This window comes from Malaclemys terrapin, chromosome 1, assembly GCF_027887155.1.
Source record: "Malaclemys terrapin pileata isolate rMalTer1 chromosome 1, rMalTer1.hap1, whole genome shotgun sequence".
Lineage (NCBI taxonomy): Eukaryota > Metazoa > Chordata > Testudines > Emydidae > Malaclemys > Malaclemys terrapin.
The window spans coordinates 284,660,783-284,681,238 of NC_071505.1; the positions used below are offsets into that span (position 1 = coordinate 284,660,783).

General features: G+C 41.8%; 1 protein-coding gene across 2 annotated transcripts in view; it reads right to left on the bottom strand.

Annotated features, from left to right (window-relative positions):
* Positions 1-20,456, bottom strand: part of TDRD3 (tudor domain containing 3) — a 273,694-nt gene that overhangs the window by 99,400 nt on the left and 153,838 nt on the right. For both annotated transcript variants that reach the window (XM_054013628.1, XM_054013637.1), the window contains one exon: positions 18,256-18,397. In XM_054013628.1, coding sequence (XP_053869603.1) covers positions 18,256-18,397 — 142 coding nt within the window. The remainder of the gene's footprint in view (positions 1-18,255; positions 18,398-20,456) is intronic.

The window sequence follows — 20,456 nt, forward strand, 5'->3', positions numbered from 1 at the left end:
TGCCACTTTGGAGACAAGGCCCTGTCATGTAGCCCAGGAAGCAAAACGTATCCATTTGTCTCAATACAAACATCTTGTGGAATCTTCCTGCTACTTGAAAGGACATCTTGCACTGCCAGAGAGCACTCCTGAGCTAGTGGCGATGTCCATCCAAAAACCAAGCCACCATTTGAACAATGTGCAGGTTGGGGAGTCTGAATATGCTATTGTGTTGAGTCAGTAGCTCCGGGAATGTCCAAAGCGTGAGTGAAGGATGCTTTGAAATGCAGAGGAGAAACAGGAGGTAGAATTGACAAGGCCAGAAGAGGGAGATCAGGATGGTTGTTGCTTTCTCTCATCTGATCTTATGGATTACTTATACTAGGAGGGTTAAGGAGAGGAAGGCAGAGTTCATGCTGTCTGACCAATCGATGACTAGGGCATCCCCCTGTGATTGGGCTCCAATTCCTCCCCTTGAACAATACTGGCTGTATTTGGTGGTGTTGTGGGATGTGAAAGATCGCTTGCTGGGGTCCCATCGGCCAAAGATGTCCACGACTACAGAGTCATGCAATTCCTATTTGTGGTGGATTGCAAAGTTTCTGTGAGAGCATCAGCAATCACAATCTGGATGCTCGTCAGTTAGGTTGCTGTCAAAAGAATGTGGTGCGCAATGCACCATTCCCACAGGCATATAGCTTCCGTACACAGAGCTTGGGATTTCGTTCCCCCTTGCTTGTTTATATAGAAGACTGTAGTAGTGTTGTTTGATACGACAAGTACATGTCAGTCCTGGATGGCTGGCAAAAATGCCTGGCAAACTTTGCGTACTGCCCGGAGTTCCAATATGTTTATGTGCATCTGGACCTCCTATGTTGTTCAGGTGCCTTGTGTCATGCGGTCACCTATGTGGGCACCCCAGCCCATGAGGGATGCATCTATTATGATAATCATGGTGGTTGAGGACGGGAGCAAGGTCATTCCCGAGCAGACTCATAGTGGGTTCATCCACCATTGTAATAAGGAGAGAATTCTGGTGGCATGCAGACCAGAGTGTGAATAGGTTGATGCATGGAGGAGTAAACCCTTTGTACGTGGTGCAGATGTAGGTGAGCGAAGGGCATGACCTATGTGCAGGTCGTCATATGTCCCAAGAAAGCGGGGCATATTTTGGCCATAGGAAGGATTGGAAGTCACCGAAGTAATTAGTTCCCTTATTGTCTGGAATCTTTCCCATGGTAGATAAGTTTGTGCGGAAATCTCATCTATGCAAACTCCTATGAACTCCAGGGATTGTGTTACAGTGTAAATTTGATTATTCGATGTTGACATTGGCCCCCAGAGAGAAGAAGAGTAGAAGCAGTTCGGACGTCAATTCCTGCGCCTCTTCTTTGGACTGTGATGCTATCAGCCAGTCATCCGGATAGGGAAAAATGAGGATCCTCTGATGTCTGAGATAAGCGGTCACTGAGAAAACTTTTGTGAATACTCGTGGGGCAGTGGTAGGTCCAAACTGTAGAACCCTGTACTGAAAATGTTGAGGTCCCACCTTGAATCTCAGAAACCTTTTGTGTATCAGGTGTATATCAATATGAAAGTAGGCATCCTGCATATTGAGAGCCGTAAATCACATGCCTTTTTCTAGGGAGAGAATGATTGTTGCAAGTGTGACCATGCAGAATCTTGGTTTGGAAATCAAACGGATGAGGCATCCAAGATGCAAAATCAGTTTCCATTCTCCATTTTTTGGAGGGGGGCGGGGACACTAGGAAGTAGCTCAAGTAGACCCCTGTTCTCTGAAAGGGGACTGGGATTAGTTCCATAGTTTCCCTCCGCAATAGAGAGTCAACTTCTAGGTGGAGGAGGTCATTGCCTAGGTGTTACATGCATGTGGACTGAGGAAGAGGGCGAAATGGGGGCATCGCTTAAACTCTATGACATAGTCACCCTAGATAATAACTAGGACCCACTTGCCCATTGTTATGGCTTTCCGTGCTGGCAGAAAGAGTTTGATGTGGCCCCCCAAATGGGGTAGGAAGGATGGGCATTGGTGTATGGACAGTACTAAGGATATTTTTGTAAAATTTTGGAAATTGGGTCACAAGGATGATAGGAGAGTAGAAGCTCCAACTCAGACCATGTGGCAGTAAAAAGGAACTGGAGATGCCAGCGGCCCGCCGCGTTCTTTATCACCTCAGGCAAAACCTCAAGGCGGCACATACGTGGACTGCCAAACAGTACTATTTTCAAAAGCTCCGGCTCTGGGCACATGGTGCATGTGCATAACCTCTCAGTGGAATAAAATAGGGACATCACTCAAAAAAAGCCAGTATCTGCATTTGTTCCTAAAAGAGCTACTACAACTTCTCATTTTTTAAAAAAAAATTCAAAATGTTTAATTGGAGCTCCTTCACCCTACCAGATGTGCTTGGATTATTCCACTGAGATTAGTAAATTATTAAAGAACACTCCAATACATTCATACAATGTTTATCTGCTCAGCAGTTTGCATGCCACCTACCCATTATACAGCCCCCCCACTTCTTTGTTATTATGAATTTCTTTGTGTGTCTATATTATATAATACATACAGATGCATCAAATGTTGTCACTCATCACCTAAAGCAGAATTTTCTAGCATCCATATGAACCATCCTCCATATCTGATTAATGAAGCCAGGACCTTGCAAGTCACATGGGTGGAACAGGAAGGCAGTCAACAGTAGCTCAAAAACACAACTCCACTGCTGAAAAAATAAAATGACTTCTCCCTCCAACACTAGAATGCTGACAACATTCTGAATATAGCATAAGTGTAGATTTTTGGACCATAATTATAAAGACTTCTAAAAGTACCCTCAAGGTTAAATCTGACATACTTTTTTAGAACCCTGTCAAGTAACAACAGCATTTCTGGATTACATGAGATACCAAATAACTCAGTATATGCAATTGCCAAATCATTGCCTTCTATAGGAGTCCCACTTGCAGTGAAAAACACAATTACTGATTTGTTTGATCAAAATAAAAGCTGCTAGCACTCCTCAAGACTGATTCATCAAGAAGCATTTGAAAGTAGCAAATCACTCAGACAGAGAAGTAAACACTTGAGGACAGAGCTCGTGATACTGCTGCTCAGCCGACTTTCACTCTGGAGTCTTACATTTACTGGATTTAACCCCCAGACATCACCACTGAATAGTATGTATTATAGTATGTAATATAAAACAAGAACTTTTTGAAAATATTTCTAGCATCTTTCCTACATCTTTAAACCTGGAAGTTTATCTTATCTTGTCAGAGATTAGATTAACATTTGTATCCTCCCACTAAATGGACCATTAAATTCAATTTCACATTCCTACCATCAGAAAAAAAGTGGACCACCAGAGGCTGGAAGTCAATGTGCATTCATACAGCCACCTATAGTCTAACTATAAACAACTAGGAAAGGACATTATTTTGGATGACAGAAGCAGGAGAGATCATTTTGATTAAAAAACTGATGTGCACTTATATACATATACTGTATACTTTATAAATTCCACTAAACTGTCAATGACAGAATGAAACAATGTTCCTCATTGTTTATCTGTGTGCAATTTCACATGCTAGGAAGAAAATATTCATTCCTTTATGTATTTGAAACTTGTGTTCTTTATATTAGGACCTACTTCATAATTCTGTCCTTTGTTCCAAGTTACTTAGATGACTATCAGAAGTAAGCCTCTGTAGACATCATATACCTCACTGATGTCCAATTACTATATATTCAACTTTTAAAGGGGAAGATTTATCTTATAACATTTACTTTATCATCCTGAAATTGCAACAATTTTCTAGAACATAAGAAGACAAGAGGTTTTTATAGCACAGCAAGCTAAATGTTTCCTTTGTAACACTGTCTACTATATGCTATTGCATGTCTAACTATTTCTGTTTTCTGACAGTCTGCTCTGAGGTAAGCACTCACAGTTGTGAGCCACTCCAGATAGGTGGTGAAGATTGTCGTGCTATCACAAGGAGAAAAAAAATGTACTAGAAAATTTCATTAAAAAAAATTATACAAAACCCCACACCCATCAAAACACATGCCAAACTTACCTTGCTCAGATCCCTTCCTTCATCTCTCACTGTTTTGTTTACTTAGACTGTAATCTCATCCGAACAGGGACTTGTTTTCCTATTATGTGTTTGTGAGCTGTTCAACACATCACCCCAAAGAAGGAGACAAGTTTTTTTTCTCTTTCACTCCCCCACCCCCACTTATTTTTCTAACTTGAAAGTATACATAATAGACAGAAGGCATGCACCCTTCAGCCATCTTTTATTCCTCTGCATTTTCCTGTTACCTTAATAAATATAATAATGCCTATTTCTTATATACAGTAGGCTTCCGTTTATCTGATTGTCCTGGGGGACATCCAAAACTCTCTGATAACCATGTGTTCAGATAAACAGACGTTCTATTTTGCACTGCAGTTTCACTGATGTAGACCTAGAAAGCTGCTGTAAGAGCATTATGTAACTGCAGGTAACTGCTCAAGACCCTATACAAATACAAACCCATAAATTAGTGCTAATAGGTGCTAAGGCAGGGGTGGGCAAATTACAGCCCGCAGGCCGCATCCGGCCGCCAGCCATTTTAATCTGGCCCTCGAACTCCCGCTGCAGAGCAGGGTCTGGGGCTTGCCCCTCTCCGGAGCTCCCGCCAGGGAGCAGGGTCGGGGGCCACTCTGCATGGCTCCCAGAACAAGTGGCATGTCCCCTCTCCGGCTCTTACACACAGAGGCAGCCCAGGGGCTCTGCTCCGCATGCTGCCCCCGCCTCAAATGCCGCCCCCGCAGCTCCCATTGGCCGGAAACCACAGCCAATGGGATGTGCAGGGGCAGCACCTGCAGACGGGACAGCGTGCAGCAGAGCCGCTTGGCCCCATAGGAGCAACATGCCGCTGCTTCCGGGAGCCACTTGAGGTAAGCACTGCCCGGGGCCTGCACCCATAAGGCACCCCCAGCGCCCCAACCTCCTACCCCAGCCCTGATCTCCCTCAAGCCCTCTGAACCCCTCGGTCCCAGCCCAGAGCACCCTCCTACACTCCAAACCCCTCATCCCCAGCCTAACCCCACACCCCCAGCCCAGAGTCCCCTCTTGCACCCTGAACTCATTTCTGGCCCCACCCTGGAGCCCCACCTCCTCCCACACCCAAACCCCAATTTCATGAGCATTCATAGTCCGCCATATCATTTCCATACCCAGATGTGGCCCTCAGGCCAAAAAGTTTGCCCACCCCTGCCCTAAGGGCATGTGTACACTTCATCTGGGAATGAGCCTCCCAGCCTGGATCCACAGCCTCGAGCACAGCTTGTGCTTGCACTCTAAAAACTGCTATTTAAACATTGCAGCTGAGGCTGAAGCTCAGGCTCTGAGGCCTGGGAAGGGGTAGGCTTGAGAGCCTGTTCTCCAGCCCAAGCTGCAATGTCAAAGTACTGTGTACACAACTATTTTTAGAGTGCTAACGTGAGCCTTACTAGCACAAGTCTTTGGACCAAGGCTGGGAAGCTTGCTGCCAAATACAGTGCACAGGCCCTAAAGGCTAATTGAGATATTATTACCAAGTGATTAATTAGCATTGGGGTACACGGGGGACGCACTGTGGATTCAGATACCTAGGATGTTTGGATAAAGGCAATTCTGATAACTAATTATACTGCAGTGGTTTTCACTGGTAGATCTCAAAGTGCTTTATAATCTTTCAAATACGTATTCCCAACACCTCTGTAGGTGATCCATTATTATCTCCATTTTACAGATGAGGAACTGAGGCACAGAAAGGTTAAGTGACTTGCCCAAGGTCACACAGAAAGTCTATGACAGAGCTGGGAACCGAACCCATGTCTCCCACTTCCTAAACACGTGTCCTAACCCCTGGACCTTTCTCCTGCTTACAAGGGGATAAAAAAAATAATCTCTCTCTCCCCCACTCCCTCACCTTTGCAGGCACATGAGCTGAAGATGCAAGTAGTTCTTGCTCTCACTAGAAAAACACATTGGACTAGCTTCTAGCTGCTTCTGTTTCTGGAGCGGTGTTAATTTGGAGGAAAAAATCCAAAATTCAGGTTGGGTTATTATAGAGTATACTCTTTGTATAGAAAGAGTTATTTACAGAATTTCCATAGATATTAAAGCCAGAAGAGACCTTATAATCTTCAGTTGACCTCATCAGAGTATTATTATTTCAATAAAGGATAGTTAAAGCCCTATGTGCCTGTCTGCTTATATCTCTGGCTATGACGACAAGCAGCGCAGGTTGGGTATGGAAGAGCAAGGAGCTGGAAAGTCCCAGGCCACTTTCTTTCAATGGCTGAAGCCATTTTCCTTTTGAAAATTAGTAAAGTAGCACCTAAAGGCCCTAATTAGGGAAAGAAGACCCATTGTGCTGCACATCATATACACACATCTCAAAAATGGCCCCTACCCACAGCTCTTACAATCTAGGTATATGAATGTTTTCTTACCTTACCTGCATATGAATTTTACTTTTTTGAGCTCAGTGTCTATGACTAATAATAAAACCATGCCATGGGTGCTGTACAACAAATGTACAGATGAGAGAGTTGAAAGAGAGAAGAGGTTTTGATCAAGCTGAATGTGTAGAAAATTCAGTTTATTGCATTTTGACAAATGTTTTTCCTATTTTCTCTCCTCAGCAAAACCAACTCCCTATTTGTTTCAAAAGGCTGACCAAGAGCTCCTGCATTTCCAAAACACTTCACCACTGCTGAGATTTCCATGTATTGTGTACAGATTAAGCCCTTTCAAAGTTTCTCTTGTTGTGTGGCTCTTTCACCATTGTAGTAACGATATCACAGAGATCAGAAAATCTGCAGATGGCCAATGATTACACAATGTATTTATTTACACTTGTGGACTATCTCCTCAGTAACAGGGCCACTGGGATGGCTGTGGAAGAACTGGGGAACTTTTGTACAGGAAAATATGCTCCTGTGGTGGGTTTTTACACACTGTAAAAAAGCAAAGCAGAAGGGCAAATATTAAACAACACTACAATATAGCTCAAGTGACATCAAAATGGTGACATACAGAAGACAACAGACAGCTATCAAATTTTCATTGTTAGTCCTCATGTTAAAAAAAAATCCTATAAATGGAATATATATTACACTGTGATTACTTATAATAATTATAAACATAGAAACTTACACCAACTTGGGAAAAAGACTGTGAGGGATTCAATGTAAGTTTTTAAACTTACAGAATGTAGCTCAGTGGTTTGAGCATTGGCTTGCTAAACCCAAGGGTGAGAGTTCAATCCTTGAGGGGGCCATTTAGGGATCTAGGCCAAAAATCTGCCTGGGGATTGGTCCTGCTGTGAGCAGGGGGTTGGACTAGATGACCTACTGAGGTCTCTTCCAACACTGATATTCTATGATCTAATTCTCCCCATGCATAAAGAACATTTTTTTTCCTTTTTCTTTATACCATTACCTAAAGATTAAAGAAACTAAAAGCAAAAGGAGTTTCAGCAGCTTTCCATCTTCAAAGCACTTTACAAACATCCACTAATTCCTCAGTAAACATATATTCACACTTGAAAACACATTAAAATGTGGAACTACTGAAACAAAGAGCATTAAATTGTTGTGTTTTTGAGCAATATAAGAACCCAGAATTAAACAGCTCTTAAGAACCCAGAATTAAATAGCATTTAAGAACAAATACAAAGAAGAACAATAATAAAAGGAGATCAAACAAGATGTGTGTATGATAGTTCATGATGTCCACTTCAAACTTTTTTTAAATGCAGCACTCCTGTTTTATTCCACTATTCCCAAACAAGCTAATTTTTCTTATGCTACAATGGAGACTTCAAATAAATGAAGATAAAAATAAAAGTTAAAAATAAATATGAGAGAGGGGACAGGAAGAGTCAGAAAACTTATAAAAGGAAGGGATGGCTTATTTTCAGTTTAGAAGGCTGGTAGATAACGGAGTACTATACATTTACCGACAGAGGTCTGAGGGAGTGAAATAAATATATAAAAGTCATGAAGGAAATTTGAGAATTAATTTAAGATTGTGGAAATGTCGTATGTCTTCAGTATGTGAGGACAACTGATAGACAACAGTAACATCAGGGAGCTAGCTTTATTAAGGTAAAAGATTGGGGAGAGAAGAACACTTTTCTCTGAAGGCAAGATATGTTTTGAACTCATCTGAGATCAAGTGCGATAGAGGCACCCTTTCTCATAGAACATGGACACTAAGAGAAAATGATGGCAACCCAGATAAAACTGTTGCAGCTTGTTTTAAACAAGATGGAGTTGGCCAAAAGGGCACAAATAGTGAGAACGGCATATAGAGGAAACAATATGGCAAAGGTGAATGAAACTCTGAGTTAACGAACAGCAGGCATAACAGCAGCAACAAGGAAGTTTTACCGCAAACAACACTATTATGGAAAGAAAGGTTTTATATTTGAATTAAGGCTAGAATTTTCAAAAGGGTCTCCATTTGAAAGTCCCATCCTAATTTTCTCAAAGAAATACTTTGAACTTGTTTCTTTACATATGGAGAAAGCAAATATTATAAAAAACATGTAACGTTTTTATTAATGATGGATGGATACCTTTTATAAAGTTAAGGAAATGGACAAGTCAAAATTAATTTATTAATTATAGGCAGAACTGGTAGTGCCACCTATTGAAATTGCCTAACACTTCCCATTAACCATTTGGGCTGAAAGGTGTCTGCCTCAGACTGAATTTTTCCACAAATTTTCAGCAAAAATGCTTCAATCACTTCCAAGAACAAAGCTAGGGAAACTAACAGTTTTGCTCATGATAAAATATTTGAGATCTTCTCTTTGAACACCTCTAGCTCACACAGGCTTTGAAGTAGGGAACTGAAATTTGACAGGGTGTGGTCTCCTGTAACATATATATTTTTGTTGTCCCTATGAAAATCTGCCCACATTTGGCCAAGTTGCAAGCCTTGGGGAGGGGGGGAGGGGGGGGAGAGAGGAGGACTGGAAGGAAGAGAATCACAGTTCACATAAGCTGGGAATGGAAGACGGGATGGATCACTTGATCTGTTCTGTTCATTCCCTCTGAAGCACCTGGCATTGTCCACTGTCAGAAGACAGAATACTGGGATAGATGGATCTTTGGTCTGATCAAGTATGGCTGTTCTTATGTTCACACAACACACTTTGATTTTAGCAGCTAAATTTTCAGAAGATCCCATCCTCATTGAGCATGCTCCAGCCACTCAGCTCCCAGTGCTAACAACACTGCATATACACCACCCCCACAAAGCAATTGAGCAAACGCTATCCTCTCTCAGCTGCTACATGTGAAAGGACTGCATATGGGCCATCCCCACAGAAACAGAATTTCTGAGCAAGCTCCATCCCAGGGCTAGTAGGGCAAAGCTGGACTTTCCCTCCAATGGCTGTTCCCACCTGCCACAGGCTAGACCAGGGTGTGGCTGAGCACATGAACTGAGAACAGAGAGCCTCTAACCTCAATTAATAGATTCCAAGGCCAGAGGGGACCATTGTGCCCATCTAGTCTGATCTCCTGTATAACGAGCATAGAATTTCCCAAAAATAATTTCTAAAGCATTTTAAAATGGCCAGAGATGGAGATCCTACCACAACCCTTGGTAAAAATTGTTCCAATGGTTAACTACCCTCGCTGTTAAAAATTTATACTTTGTTTCCAGTCTGAATTTGTCTAGCCCCAACTTCCAGCTACTGGATCATGTTATACCTTTCTCTGCTAGACTGAAGAGCCCATTAGTAAATATTTGTTCTCCATATAGGTACTTACAGCCTGTAGTCAAGTCACCCCTTAACCTTCTCTTTGTTAAGCTAAATAGATTGAACTCCTTGAGTCTATCACTATAAGGTATTTAATTCTTTAATCATTCTCTTGGCTCTTCTCTGAACCCTCTCCAGTTTATCAACATTATTCTTGAATTGTGGGCACCAGAACAGGACACAGTATTCTAGCAGCAGCCACACCAGTGCCAAACAGAGGTAAAATAACCTCTCTGTTGCTACTCCAGATTCCCGTTTGTGCATCCCAGGATCACATTAGCCCTTTTGAACACAGCATCACACTGGGAGCTCATGTTAACCTAATTATCCAACATGATCTCCAAATCTTTTTCAGAGTCACTCCTTTGAAGAATAGAGTCCTCCATCCTGTAAGTATGGCCTACATTCTTGAATACACTTACAGTTAGCGGTATTAAAATGCATATTGTTTGTTTGTGCACAGTTTACCGAGAGATCCAGATTTCTCTAAATCAGTGACCTGCCCTCTTCATTATTTACCACTCCCCCAATTTGTGTCATCTGCAAACTTTCATAGAATCATAGAAGATTAGGGTTGGAAGAGACCTCAGGAGATCATCTAGTCCAACCCCCTGCTCAAAGCAGGATCAACCCCAACCAAATCATCCCAGCCAGGCCTTTGTCAAGCCAGGCCTGTTGATTTTATGTTTTCTTCCAGGTCATTGATAAAGATGTCAAATAGTGTAGGATCAAGAATGGATCCCTGCTGGACCCCACTGGAAACAGACAGTTACTAACCTTCCATAACTCTCGTCGTGTTGCACAAGTCCAATCCACTCTGTGTCCAAACCCCGCTCACAGTTGTCCGAATTTTTAACCTCAGTGGTATCATCCAGGGACAGCATAAGCACCCTCCGCCACCACACACTACTGTGTGCCAGTATACAGGGCCCAGCTGCCACAGAGCTCCCTCAGTTCCTTCTTGCTGAAGAGCTTTGGCATTCTACATCGACAGGACTAGGCAGTTCCATTTGTCGACCCAACTATTTGTGGCCATTGCAAACAAGATGAAGCATCTCCCAGTTTCTTTTCAAGGAATTTTGTTGTCAATAACCTCCTTTACTCCTGCATTAATGGAGAAGGGTAAGAGTGCAGGTTCTGTAATGGACGTGTGCAACATATCTCGAAGAACGGTAGTCACTGAAGATTAATAAGCATCTTTCATTTGATTAATTGCACACATGCATTCAACTCTTGGTGAATGACAAGCCATAAAGTAAGAGGAGGGATCGGTGCATATGTGTACACAGACTGGAGTACTCATTCAAATTTAGCATAGTCTCTGAAGTGATCAGTGATAGCATAATGGGATGTGAAGATGTTGACTGAAGACCAGGTTGCCACTCTACAAATTTCCTGGATAGGTACATGCACAAGGAATGCTGCCAAGGCTGCTTGTGATCTTGTAGTATCCACAATCACTTTGCTCAGTGGGGAAATGCCTGCCAAATCATAACATGCAGGAGTATAGGAGGTTATCCACAATAAAATTCCTTGAAAACAAACTGGGAGATGCTTCATCTTGTTTGCAATTACCACAAATAGTTGCGTTGACAAATGGAACTGCATAGTCCTGTTGATGTAGAATGCCAAAGCTCTTCTAACATCTAGGACAGGGATCAGCAACCTTTGGCAGGCAGCATGCCAGGGTAAGCACCCGCCAGGACACGGCAGGTAAACAAGCCCGGCTGGTTTGTTTACCTACCATGTCCGCAGGTTTGGCCGACCGCGGCTCCCACTGGCTGCATTTCGCCGCTCTAGGCCAATGGAGGCTGCGGGAAGGGGCGCAAGCCGAGGGATGTGCTGGCCGCCACTTCCCGCCGCCCCCATTGGCCTGGAGCGGCGAACAGCGGCCAGTGGGAGCCGCAATCGGCTGAACCTGCCGATGCGGCAGGTAAACAAACCGGCCCGGCAGGGTGCTTATCCTGGTGGGCCGCGGGCCAAAAGTTGCCGACCCCTGTGATAGATACTAAAAAAGTCACCTTCAGTGATAGGTGAAGCAAAGATCACATTTCTAGAGGCTCTGACAAAGGGCAATTAGCCTGGACAAAAACTAAATTCAAGTCCCAGAGGGGAATGGGCTCCTTTATTTAAGGATACCACCTATCCAGGCTCTTCAAAAACCTGATTGTCGTATCATTAGAAAATATAGAATGGTTGTCCGTATGAGAATGAAAATCTTATATTCCTGCCAAATGGACCTTGATAGAGATAACTGTCTAGAATCCTGGGAAACTGGCATGGTGTCCCCAAGCAACCTATCAAAATGCCGGTTTGGGGCATCTAGATGGAGCATGCATTGATGCAGAAGGAGGAGTTGGTCTGCATCTATAACCTCTATTTTTCCTTCTTTGCAGATCCTGACAAGAAGCAGGGGCAGAGTAACAATGGGTCAGCTGCTGACAAAAATGTTTCCTGGACGGGGCAGGAGTATACAACCCCAAAGACGTTCAAGTTGCCCTAGAATCCTTAAAGCCATGGAGATTAGAGTCTGTTTGCTCTGTAAAATGTGAATACCTTTCAAAAAGCAACTCCTGTAATATTTGTTGGATCTCTTGCAGAATCCACAAGGTCTTCAGCCAAGAGCTCTTGCATATGGACCCATGGTCCCAGAAGTCATGTCCATTGAGTCGAGTGCAGCCTGCAGTGAAGTTCTCACTACAGATTTCCCCTCATCAACTGAAGTGGAGAACTCCTGTCTAGCATCCTCTGGCAACATGTCCCTATACTTTAACCAGGAGTCCCAAACATTACAATCATAAAATACCCAAAGAGCTTGTTGGATGGCAATTCTGAGTTGCAACGCCCCAGTAGAATAAACTTTTCTATCACAAAAACTTAGGTTTTTTGCATCCTTTGATTTGGGGATTTCCATCTGTTGGCGCTGTTGTTCCCATTCACTGGCCCATCTGTACCTGGGAGAAAATGAGCATACAGATATACAAACACCCGGGAGGGAACATAATATTTACGGTCAGCCCTTTTTGAGGTGGCAGAAAGGAATCTGAGAGACTTAATGGGCTACTTAATTACATCATTAATAGGCAAGGCCCACCCAATGAGGCCCTCTGGTGGACAAAATATCAGTAAGGCAGCAGGAGGACTCAACCTTCTCTCCACCTGGATCCCTAAACTTGAAGCTACCCTTTTCAGTAGGTCTTGTTGAACCTTATGGTCAGCCAAGGGGCAAGAGGGTGGGGTGAGATGCCTTCTGAGGAAACATTCTTGTCGGAGAAAAGGAGGATGAAGAAGCCAGCATAGCCTGAGGGTGCTCTTCCTCCACTAGCTGTCCAGCAGGATCCTTTTGAACTGCCTCTTGCTGCTCAGAACCGACAGCACCTGGTGCATAAATTTCCCATGAGTCCCAAAGGACACAGAGCAGTAACGCCTCATGTATGATCTAGAAACCAGGGGGAATCCCCACAGATTCCAAAAGGGCCACTGGACTGGTGATGGGCCTCAAAGACTCCCTAATCACATAGAATCATAGGACTGGAAGGGATCTCGAGAGGTCTTCTAGTGTAGTCCCCTACACTAAAGGCAGAACTAAATATTATCTGAACCATCTCTGACAGGTGTTTGTCTAACCTACTATTCAAAATCTCTAATGATGGAGATTCCACAACCTCCCTAGGCAATTTAGTCCAGTGCTTAATTACCCTGATAGGAAGCTTTTCCTAAATTCCAGCCTAAACTACCCTTGCTGCAATTTAAGCCCATTGCTTCTTCTCCTATCCTCAGAAGTTAACGAGAACAATTTTTCATCCTCCTCCTTGTAATAATCTTTTATGTTCTTGAAATCTGTTATCCCTCCCCCCACCCCGACACACACACACACTTCTCTTCTCCAGACTAAACATACCCAATTTTTCAGTCTTCCCTCACAGGTCATGAATTCTAGACCTTTAATCATTTTTATTGATCTTCTTTGGACTTCCTCCAATTTGTCCACATCTTTCCTAAAATGTGACAACCAGAACTGGACACAATACTCCAGTTGAGGCCTAATCAGTGTGGAGTAAAGCAGAATAATTACTTCTCGTGTCTTGCTTACAACACTCCTGCTAATACATGCCAGAATGATGTTTGCTATTTTTGCAACAGTGTTACACAGTTGACTAATATTCAGTTTGTGATCCACTATGACCCCCAGATCCCTTTACACAGTACTCCTTCTTAGGCAGTCATTTCCCATTTTGTGAGTGCGCAACTGATTGTTCCTTCCTAATTGGAATACTTTGTATTTGTCCTAACTGAATTTCATTCTCTTTACTTCGGACCATTTTTCGAGTTTCTCCAGATCATTTTGAATTTTAATCCTATCCTCCAAAGCACTTGCAACCCCTCCCAGCTTGGTATTGCCTGCAAACTTTATAAGTATACTCTCTATGCCACTACCTAAATGACTGATGAAGATATTGAACAGAACCAGACCTAGAACTGATCCCTGCAGGACCCCACTTGCTATGCCCTTTCTGCTTGACTGTGAACCACTGGTAACTACTCTCTGGGACCGGTTTACCAACCAGTTATGTACCCACCATATAGTAGTTCCATTTAGGTTGTATTTCCTAGTTTGTTTATGAGAAGGTCACGAGAGACAGTATCAAAAGCCTTACTAAAGTCAAGACATACCACAACTACCACTTCCCCCTATCCAAAGGCTTGTTCCCCTGTCAAAGTAAGCTATTAGGTTGGTTTGCCATGATTTGTTCTTCACAAATCCATGCTGACTGTTACGTATCACCTTATTATCTTCTAGGTGTTTGCAAATTGATTATTTGCTCCATTATCTTTCCAGTTGCTGAAGTTAAACTGACTGGCCTGTAATTCCCCGGGTTGCCTTTACTCCCCTTTTTATGGACTGGCAGTATATTCACCCTTGTCTAGTCCTCTGGAATATCACCCATCTTCCATGACTTTTCATAAATAAACACTAATGACTCAGATATCTCCTCTGTCAGCTCCTTGAGTATTTTAGGATGTATTTCATCAGGCTCTAGTGACTTGACATTTAAGTTGTCTAAATAATTTTTAACTTGTTCTTTCCTTATTTTAGCCTCTTATCCTACCTCATTTTCATTGGTATTCATTAAGTTAGATGTCCAATTGCTACTAAACTTTTTGGTGAAAACAGAAACAAAAAAGTCATTTAGTACTTCTGTCATGTCCATGTTTTCTGTTATTATTTCCCCCCCCCCCACACACACACACACACACACACACCTCATTGAGTAATGGGCCTACCCTGCCCTTGGTCTTCCTCTTGCTTCTAATGTATTTGTAGAATGTTTTCTTGTTACCCTTTATGTCTCTATTTTAATCTCGTTGAATCTCATACCCAATCCTATTCCATCTGAAGGAGCCTGAGGCAACCCAGGGTAGTAATGCCTCTGTGTAGAGAAGTAAGTCTGGCTCTGGGGCCAGGAAATGTAGGAGCAAATTCTCAATTCAGAGTAGGACAAATCCCTCTCCGTTGACCAAGGGAGGGCTGCTCTTGACGATGCCAGATATCAGTGCCAAGTTGGTGAAGAGTGTAGAGCAGCCAACATAGCAGGCTTCCTCTTCAATGGTACCTACAGATGTGAAGTCTGAGGCAATGGAGGTTGTTGCCATACCAAGTGTGGCATCAATGATACTGGCACCCCACTGTCTGCTACCCAGAGCACGGTTTCCTGTGCTACCAGGGAAAGAGGTACAGGTAGGCTCAGCGGATCTCTCACTGCCAGAAATGCCTACACCGCTGTCAGTACTGAGATGGTCTTTGGATGCTGACGTATCGCATATGTAGAAGGTGCCCCTTCAAGGCCTGGACTCTACAGTACCTGCCTCACGGCCAGAGTCAATGGTGCCAGTTTCTGTGCTACCAGTGAAGAGGAGCACTTGGGTTTTGGCTGCATTCTACTCTTACCCCCATGATTAGAGGATTTTGGTGCCAGTGACCTGCCTCTCTGTCTGTTGGGAGGTCTTATGCCACTTCATAATAATATGTACTATTTTAACTATATTTTTATATCATGTATGTATGAATAAAGCACCAATAACATTAAGCACAAATATTGTAACAGTGATATAGTCTAAACTGGCTTATACCACAATCCTGCTAACTTCTGTTAAGTATCCTATAACACCTTGCATTTGCTGAAGTAAGCATTTAGTATAAGCAGATAGGAAACTTGTCATAATCAATATACATTCATTTTATGTCTTAGCACTAGTTAGAGAGTACCTTCACAGGCCAGTTCCTGAAATGCGAGTATCCAAAACAAAGGTAAGAAAGGAACAGAACAAGTTAGGGAAATGGGACAAATGGGTTGGATTTTAGTGACGTGTAAAAAGATGTGTAACCTGTAAAATCATCATACTATTGAAAAGTGTAACTTTGGGAGTACATCTTCAATGTAAGATGAACAAAACATTGATGCAAGAGATGGCTTCCCAGAGATTGGTATCAGACAGAACCTTTTTCCTGTGCAATATTATTATTGGTTTAGAGCAGCAATTCTCAAACTGTGGGTCAAGACTCCAAAGTAGGCCGCGACCCCATTTTAATGGGGTCACCAGGGCCAGCATTAGACTTGCTGGAACCTCTGGCTGAAGCCTCAGCTCCACCCCAAACCGGGGTGGCGGGGCTCGGGCTCTGCCCCCACCCAGGGTCATATAGTAACTTTGTTGTCAGAAGGGGGTTGCAGTGCAATGAAGTTTGAGAACCCCCAGTTTAGAGTAATAAACCTGACACTGGTTGTATGTCCTCTTGAATATATGTCATAATGAACCAAAGTGCAGTCAAAAAACTAACTACACAATTTATCAACAGCACTATATATAGAATGAAAGGTTTGACTATAAAGTTTAATGCAACATTGACAAATGCAACTTATTGTGCTTTTGTTTTTCAATGTCATTACAGCCTCCTGGACCTATTTGACATCATAGTTGAATTTCAATCTACTTTAAATCCCTGAAATGGTTTGTAACTCAGTTACAGTACCCAAAGGACCTCTTTTTAACCTATATTCGAATAGAGACAACAAGATGAGACAGAGACGATTGAATGAAATTATCTTGCTGTCGGCCCCAGAGCTGAATTTTCAAGGATATTAGCAGAGCTCTACACCTGACAGCCCTTACCTTTGGAATTCTCCTCTTCCCTTTATTACACCAGATTTGGAGATGCACAGGATATGAGATTACATAATTTGATTTAGCATTTAACATTCTTTTTATGAAGGCAGCATTGCTTAAGGATACCTACATAGTTTATAGATTATATTGATTTTTTTACAAACTATTTTTTCATTTACAGGAGCACAAAAAGATGTTAACACACATTTTCTTTATTTGTGTGTTTTCATAACTCAAAATTATTCAAATCAATTATAATTCAGTTTGCCCAAAATAGTTAAAAAAACAAAACAAACAAACAAAAAAAACACTTCATCAAACCAAAGATAGTTTCAACAATAACAAAGAATACTTTTGCCAAAATTAGCGTCATTTGAAAATAATGCTCATGGATAAGATGCTCTTTGATTGGCTGACATATGCAACAGGTCTACTTTCTGAGCCATCAAATATCACTCAATGTTCCCTACATCTATCTGGCAAAGTGATTAAATCTACATTATCCATTTAATATAACAGAAATCAATCAACAGACTGGAACACTGTCACAGGTCCAGAGTTTCCTCCTCTAGGAATAATCACCACTGCTTTGTATTATATAGGAGAAGGAAATAGCCAGCCTGTAACATTTTCTCCAGTGATATGCTCTCCTAATTTGGCCATATTAGAGTGGAGTGAACTAAATTAAAAGTCTTTGTGGTTTCTTTAAACGCTCTCAACACCTTCAGTTCATCTTATGTGACTGCAGCCTTATTTATACTACTGTTGAAACATAAGCAAAAATTATGTTTAAACATAGTTAACATAAAAATATGCTATAGACTACAACTGAAAAGCTTTTATTTTAAAATTCTGTTGCAAGAAAAAAACCTATACGCTGGTCAGGGAAACCACCAGAATCCTGCCAATCACCACCACACTTAAATACATTGCATACCTGCTTCAAGTAAAGAGAATGATTAGCTAAAGACACTTTGCTGGCCAATATAATTTTTAACCAACATTTTAAATTTAAAATTCTGCAGAATAAAAAAGGAATCATTTGTTGCTCAAAGGTCTTCATTGATTTCTGCGTGGGCAGCATCTGAACTGCAGCATAAAATATTACATTTAATTTAGTTCATTTGGCTTTATCCATAACAATAACTTGGGCATTTAAAATGCTATTATTGTATAAAAACTTTTAACATTTTATTAGTCACAATTAGCTTGCAGAAGTTAAATATAATTAACCTCCTGTAAGACAAGAATTCACAGTGATGTTACCTCACCCTTTGTAACTCCCACTTTTCTATAAGATGCTCCACTTCACCGCCAAGAACTACAGTGTTACTGTCATCCAAAAGCAGGAATCCATTTTTCACTTCAACAATTCCTGACAGCTTAATTTTTGTTCCAGGTGGAGTGTTCAGGCTAAAAACAGAAACAAACAAAATCTCAAACATTATATATAGAGACTCTACCAGACAAAAACCCACCACGGGTTATTAAATAGCAGTACATTTAACTAAAGTGAACCAATGTTGACAGAAAATTAGCTATAAATAGGTTTTCTTATATAAAAACAAATATTCAGTTACTTTTTTAATAATAATAATGTCTGAACAAACCTATTTATGGAACCAAAGTTAATACTCTGCAAGTATAAAACACCTGAAACATTCTTGGAGTGGGTTGGTGGGATTAATTGCTTTTTGTGCTAAATGTTTGATTTGACTGAAACAAACAATACATAGGAAAAACTATGATATCAAATTACTAAGATAAACAGCTACAAAATCACTCTTGCAATGTATTAAATAATAATAAATACAATAAATAAAACACAGCATTAGGATTGCATTTTTTCTTAATGCTGCTGGCGAGAGCAAATACCTGACAGGTATTTGAAAGGCGGTCCATGAGTTCTTGTAATAGATCTTCATTGTGGGCTATGAGGGCAGCAGCATCAGCTAATAGAAGTCCCTTTTTGACTTTGGTCTTTGACTTAAGTCAGGACAGGTTGAAGAGTTTCCATTCTGATCTTGTGGCGATACACTCCATTTTTCATGTACTTAATCACATAGTTCAAGAGTACTGAGAAGAAGATTCCAAAGAGCATAGGGGCAAGAACACATCCATGCTTCACTCTGCTTTTCATCTCAAGAGCTGTCCGAAGTGGACCCGTCAAACTGGACGGTTGCTCTCATGTTGTTGTGGAATGAACGTATAAGACTTAACAGGGTTGGTGGACATCCTATCTTTTCTAGTATTGCAAATAGATCTGCTCTGCTGTCTGTGTCGAATGCTTTTGTTAGGTTCACGAAGGCGATGTACAATGGTCGGTTTTGCTCTCTGCACTTTTCTTGGAGTTGACACAGAGAAAATATCATGTCTGCAGTTGATCTTCCAGCTCTGAATCTGCACTGTGATTCAGGGTAGACACGATTCACCAGCTTTTGTAAGCACACTAAGATGGCTTTCATGAAAGCTCTTCCTGCTTCGCTTAGTAGTGAGATACCGCTGTAGTTGTTGCAGTCGCCCTTTTCGCCTTTATTTTTTTACAAAGTGATGATGTTTGCGTCGCGCATCTCTTGTGGTGCCTCACCCTCTTTCCAGGACTTAAGTAGTATCTGATAAAGATATGGTAATAGGCTGTCTTTCCCACACTTGAGGTTTCTGCTAGGATGCCATCTTTTCCAGGAGCCTTGCCAATTGATAGAAAATCAATGGCCTTGCTTACCTCTTCTACAGTGGGCTCCACATCTAGCTCTGGCATGACCTGTAGAGTTGGTATTTGGTCCAGTGATTTGCTGGTGATGTTTCTTTCTTATGCTTATAGCTCTAAATAACGTTCAACCCAATGAGTTAACTGCTTGCTTTTATCTGTAATGATTTCACTGTGTGATTTGAGAAGGGCAACCTTGTTGACAGTGGGACTTTGAGCTTTCCTCAGGCCATCATACATGACTTTGAGGTTTCCTATGTCTGAGGCTGCTGTATCTCTTCACAGAACTTGATCCAGTTATGATTTAAACAGAGTCTGCTTGCTCGCTGTATCTCGGTTTTTGCCTGTCGAAGTCTCACTTTGGTGCACTCTGTTGGCTTTTTGTTGTGTTCCAGATAGGCTGTGTTCTTAATGTTGATGAGAGGTAATAGTTCCGCTTCATTTTCTTCAAACCAATCCTTTTTTGATGGTCTCTTTCCCCCTAAATGTGGCTAAAGCTGTTTCATGGATTGTTGTTCTTAAATCTTCCCCAAATTCCTCTGCCTTCTCTGGTAATGACTTCCCATGCATGCTAAGTTCACAAACTTCTGGCATTTCCTCTGGTTTTTGGTGTTAATAGCATCGATTTGGGGCTTGCTCCTAGGTTTTGTTCTATGTAGTTTCTTGGCTGTAATCTTCACTGCTAATAATCAAGGAGTGTTCGGTGTCACACTCAGCGCTGTGGAACATGCGAGTGTTCTGCACTAAGGGTAGGTCTTTCCTCCT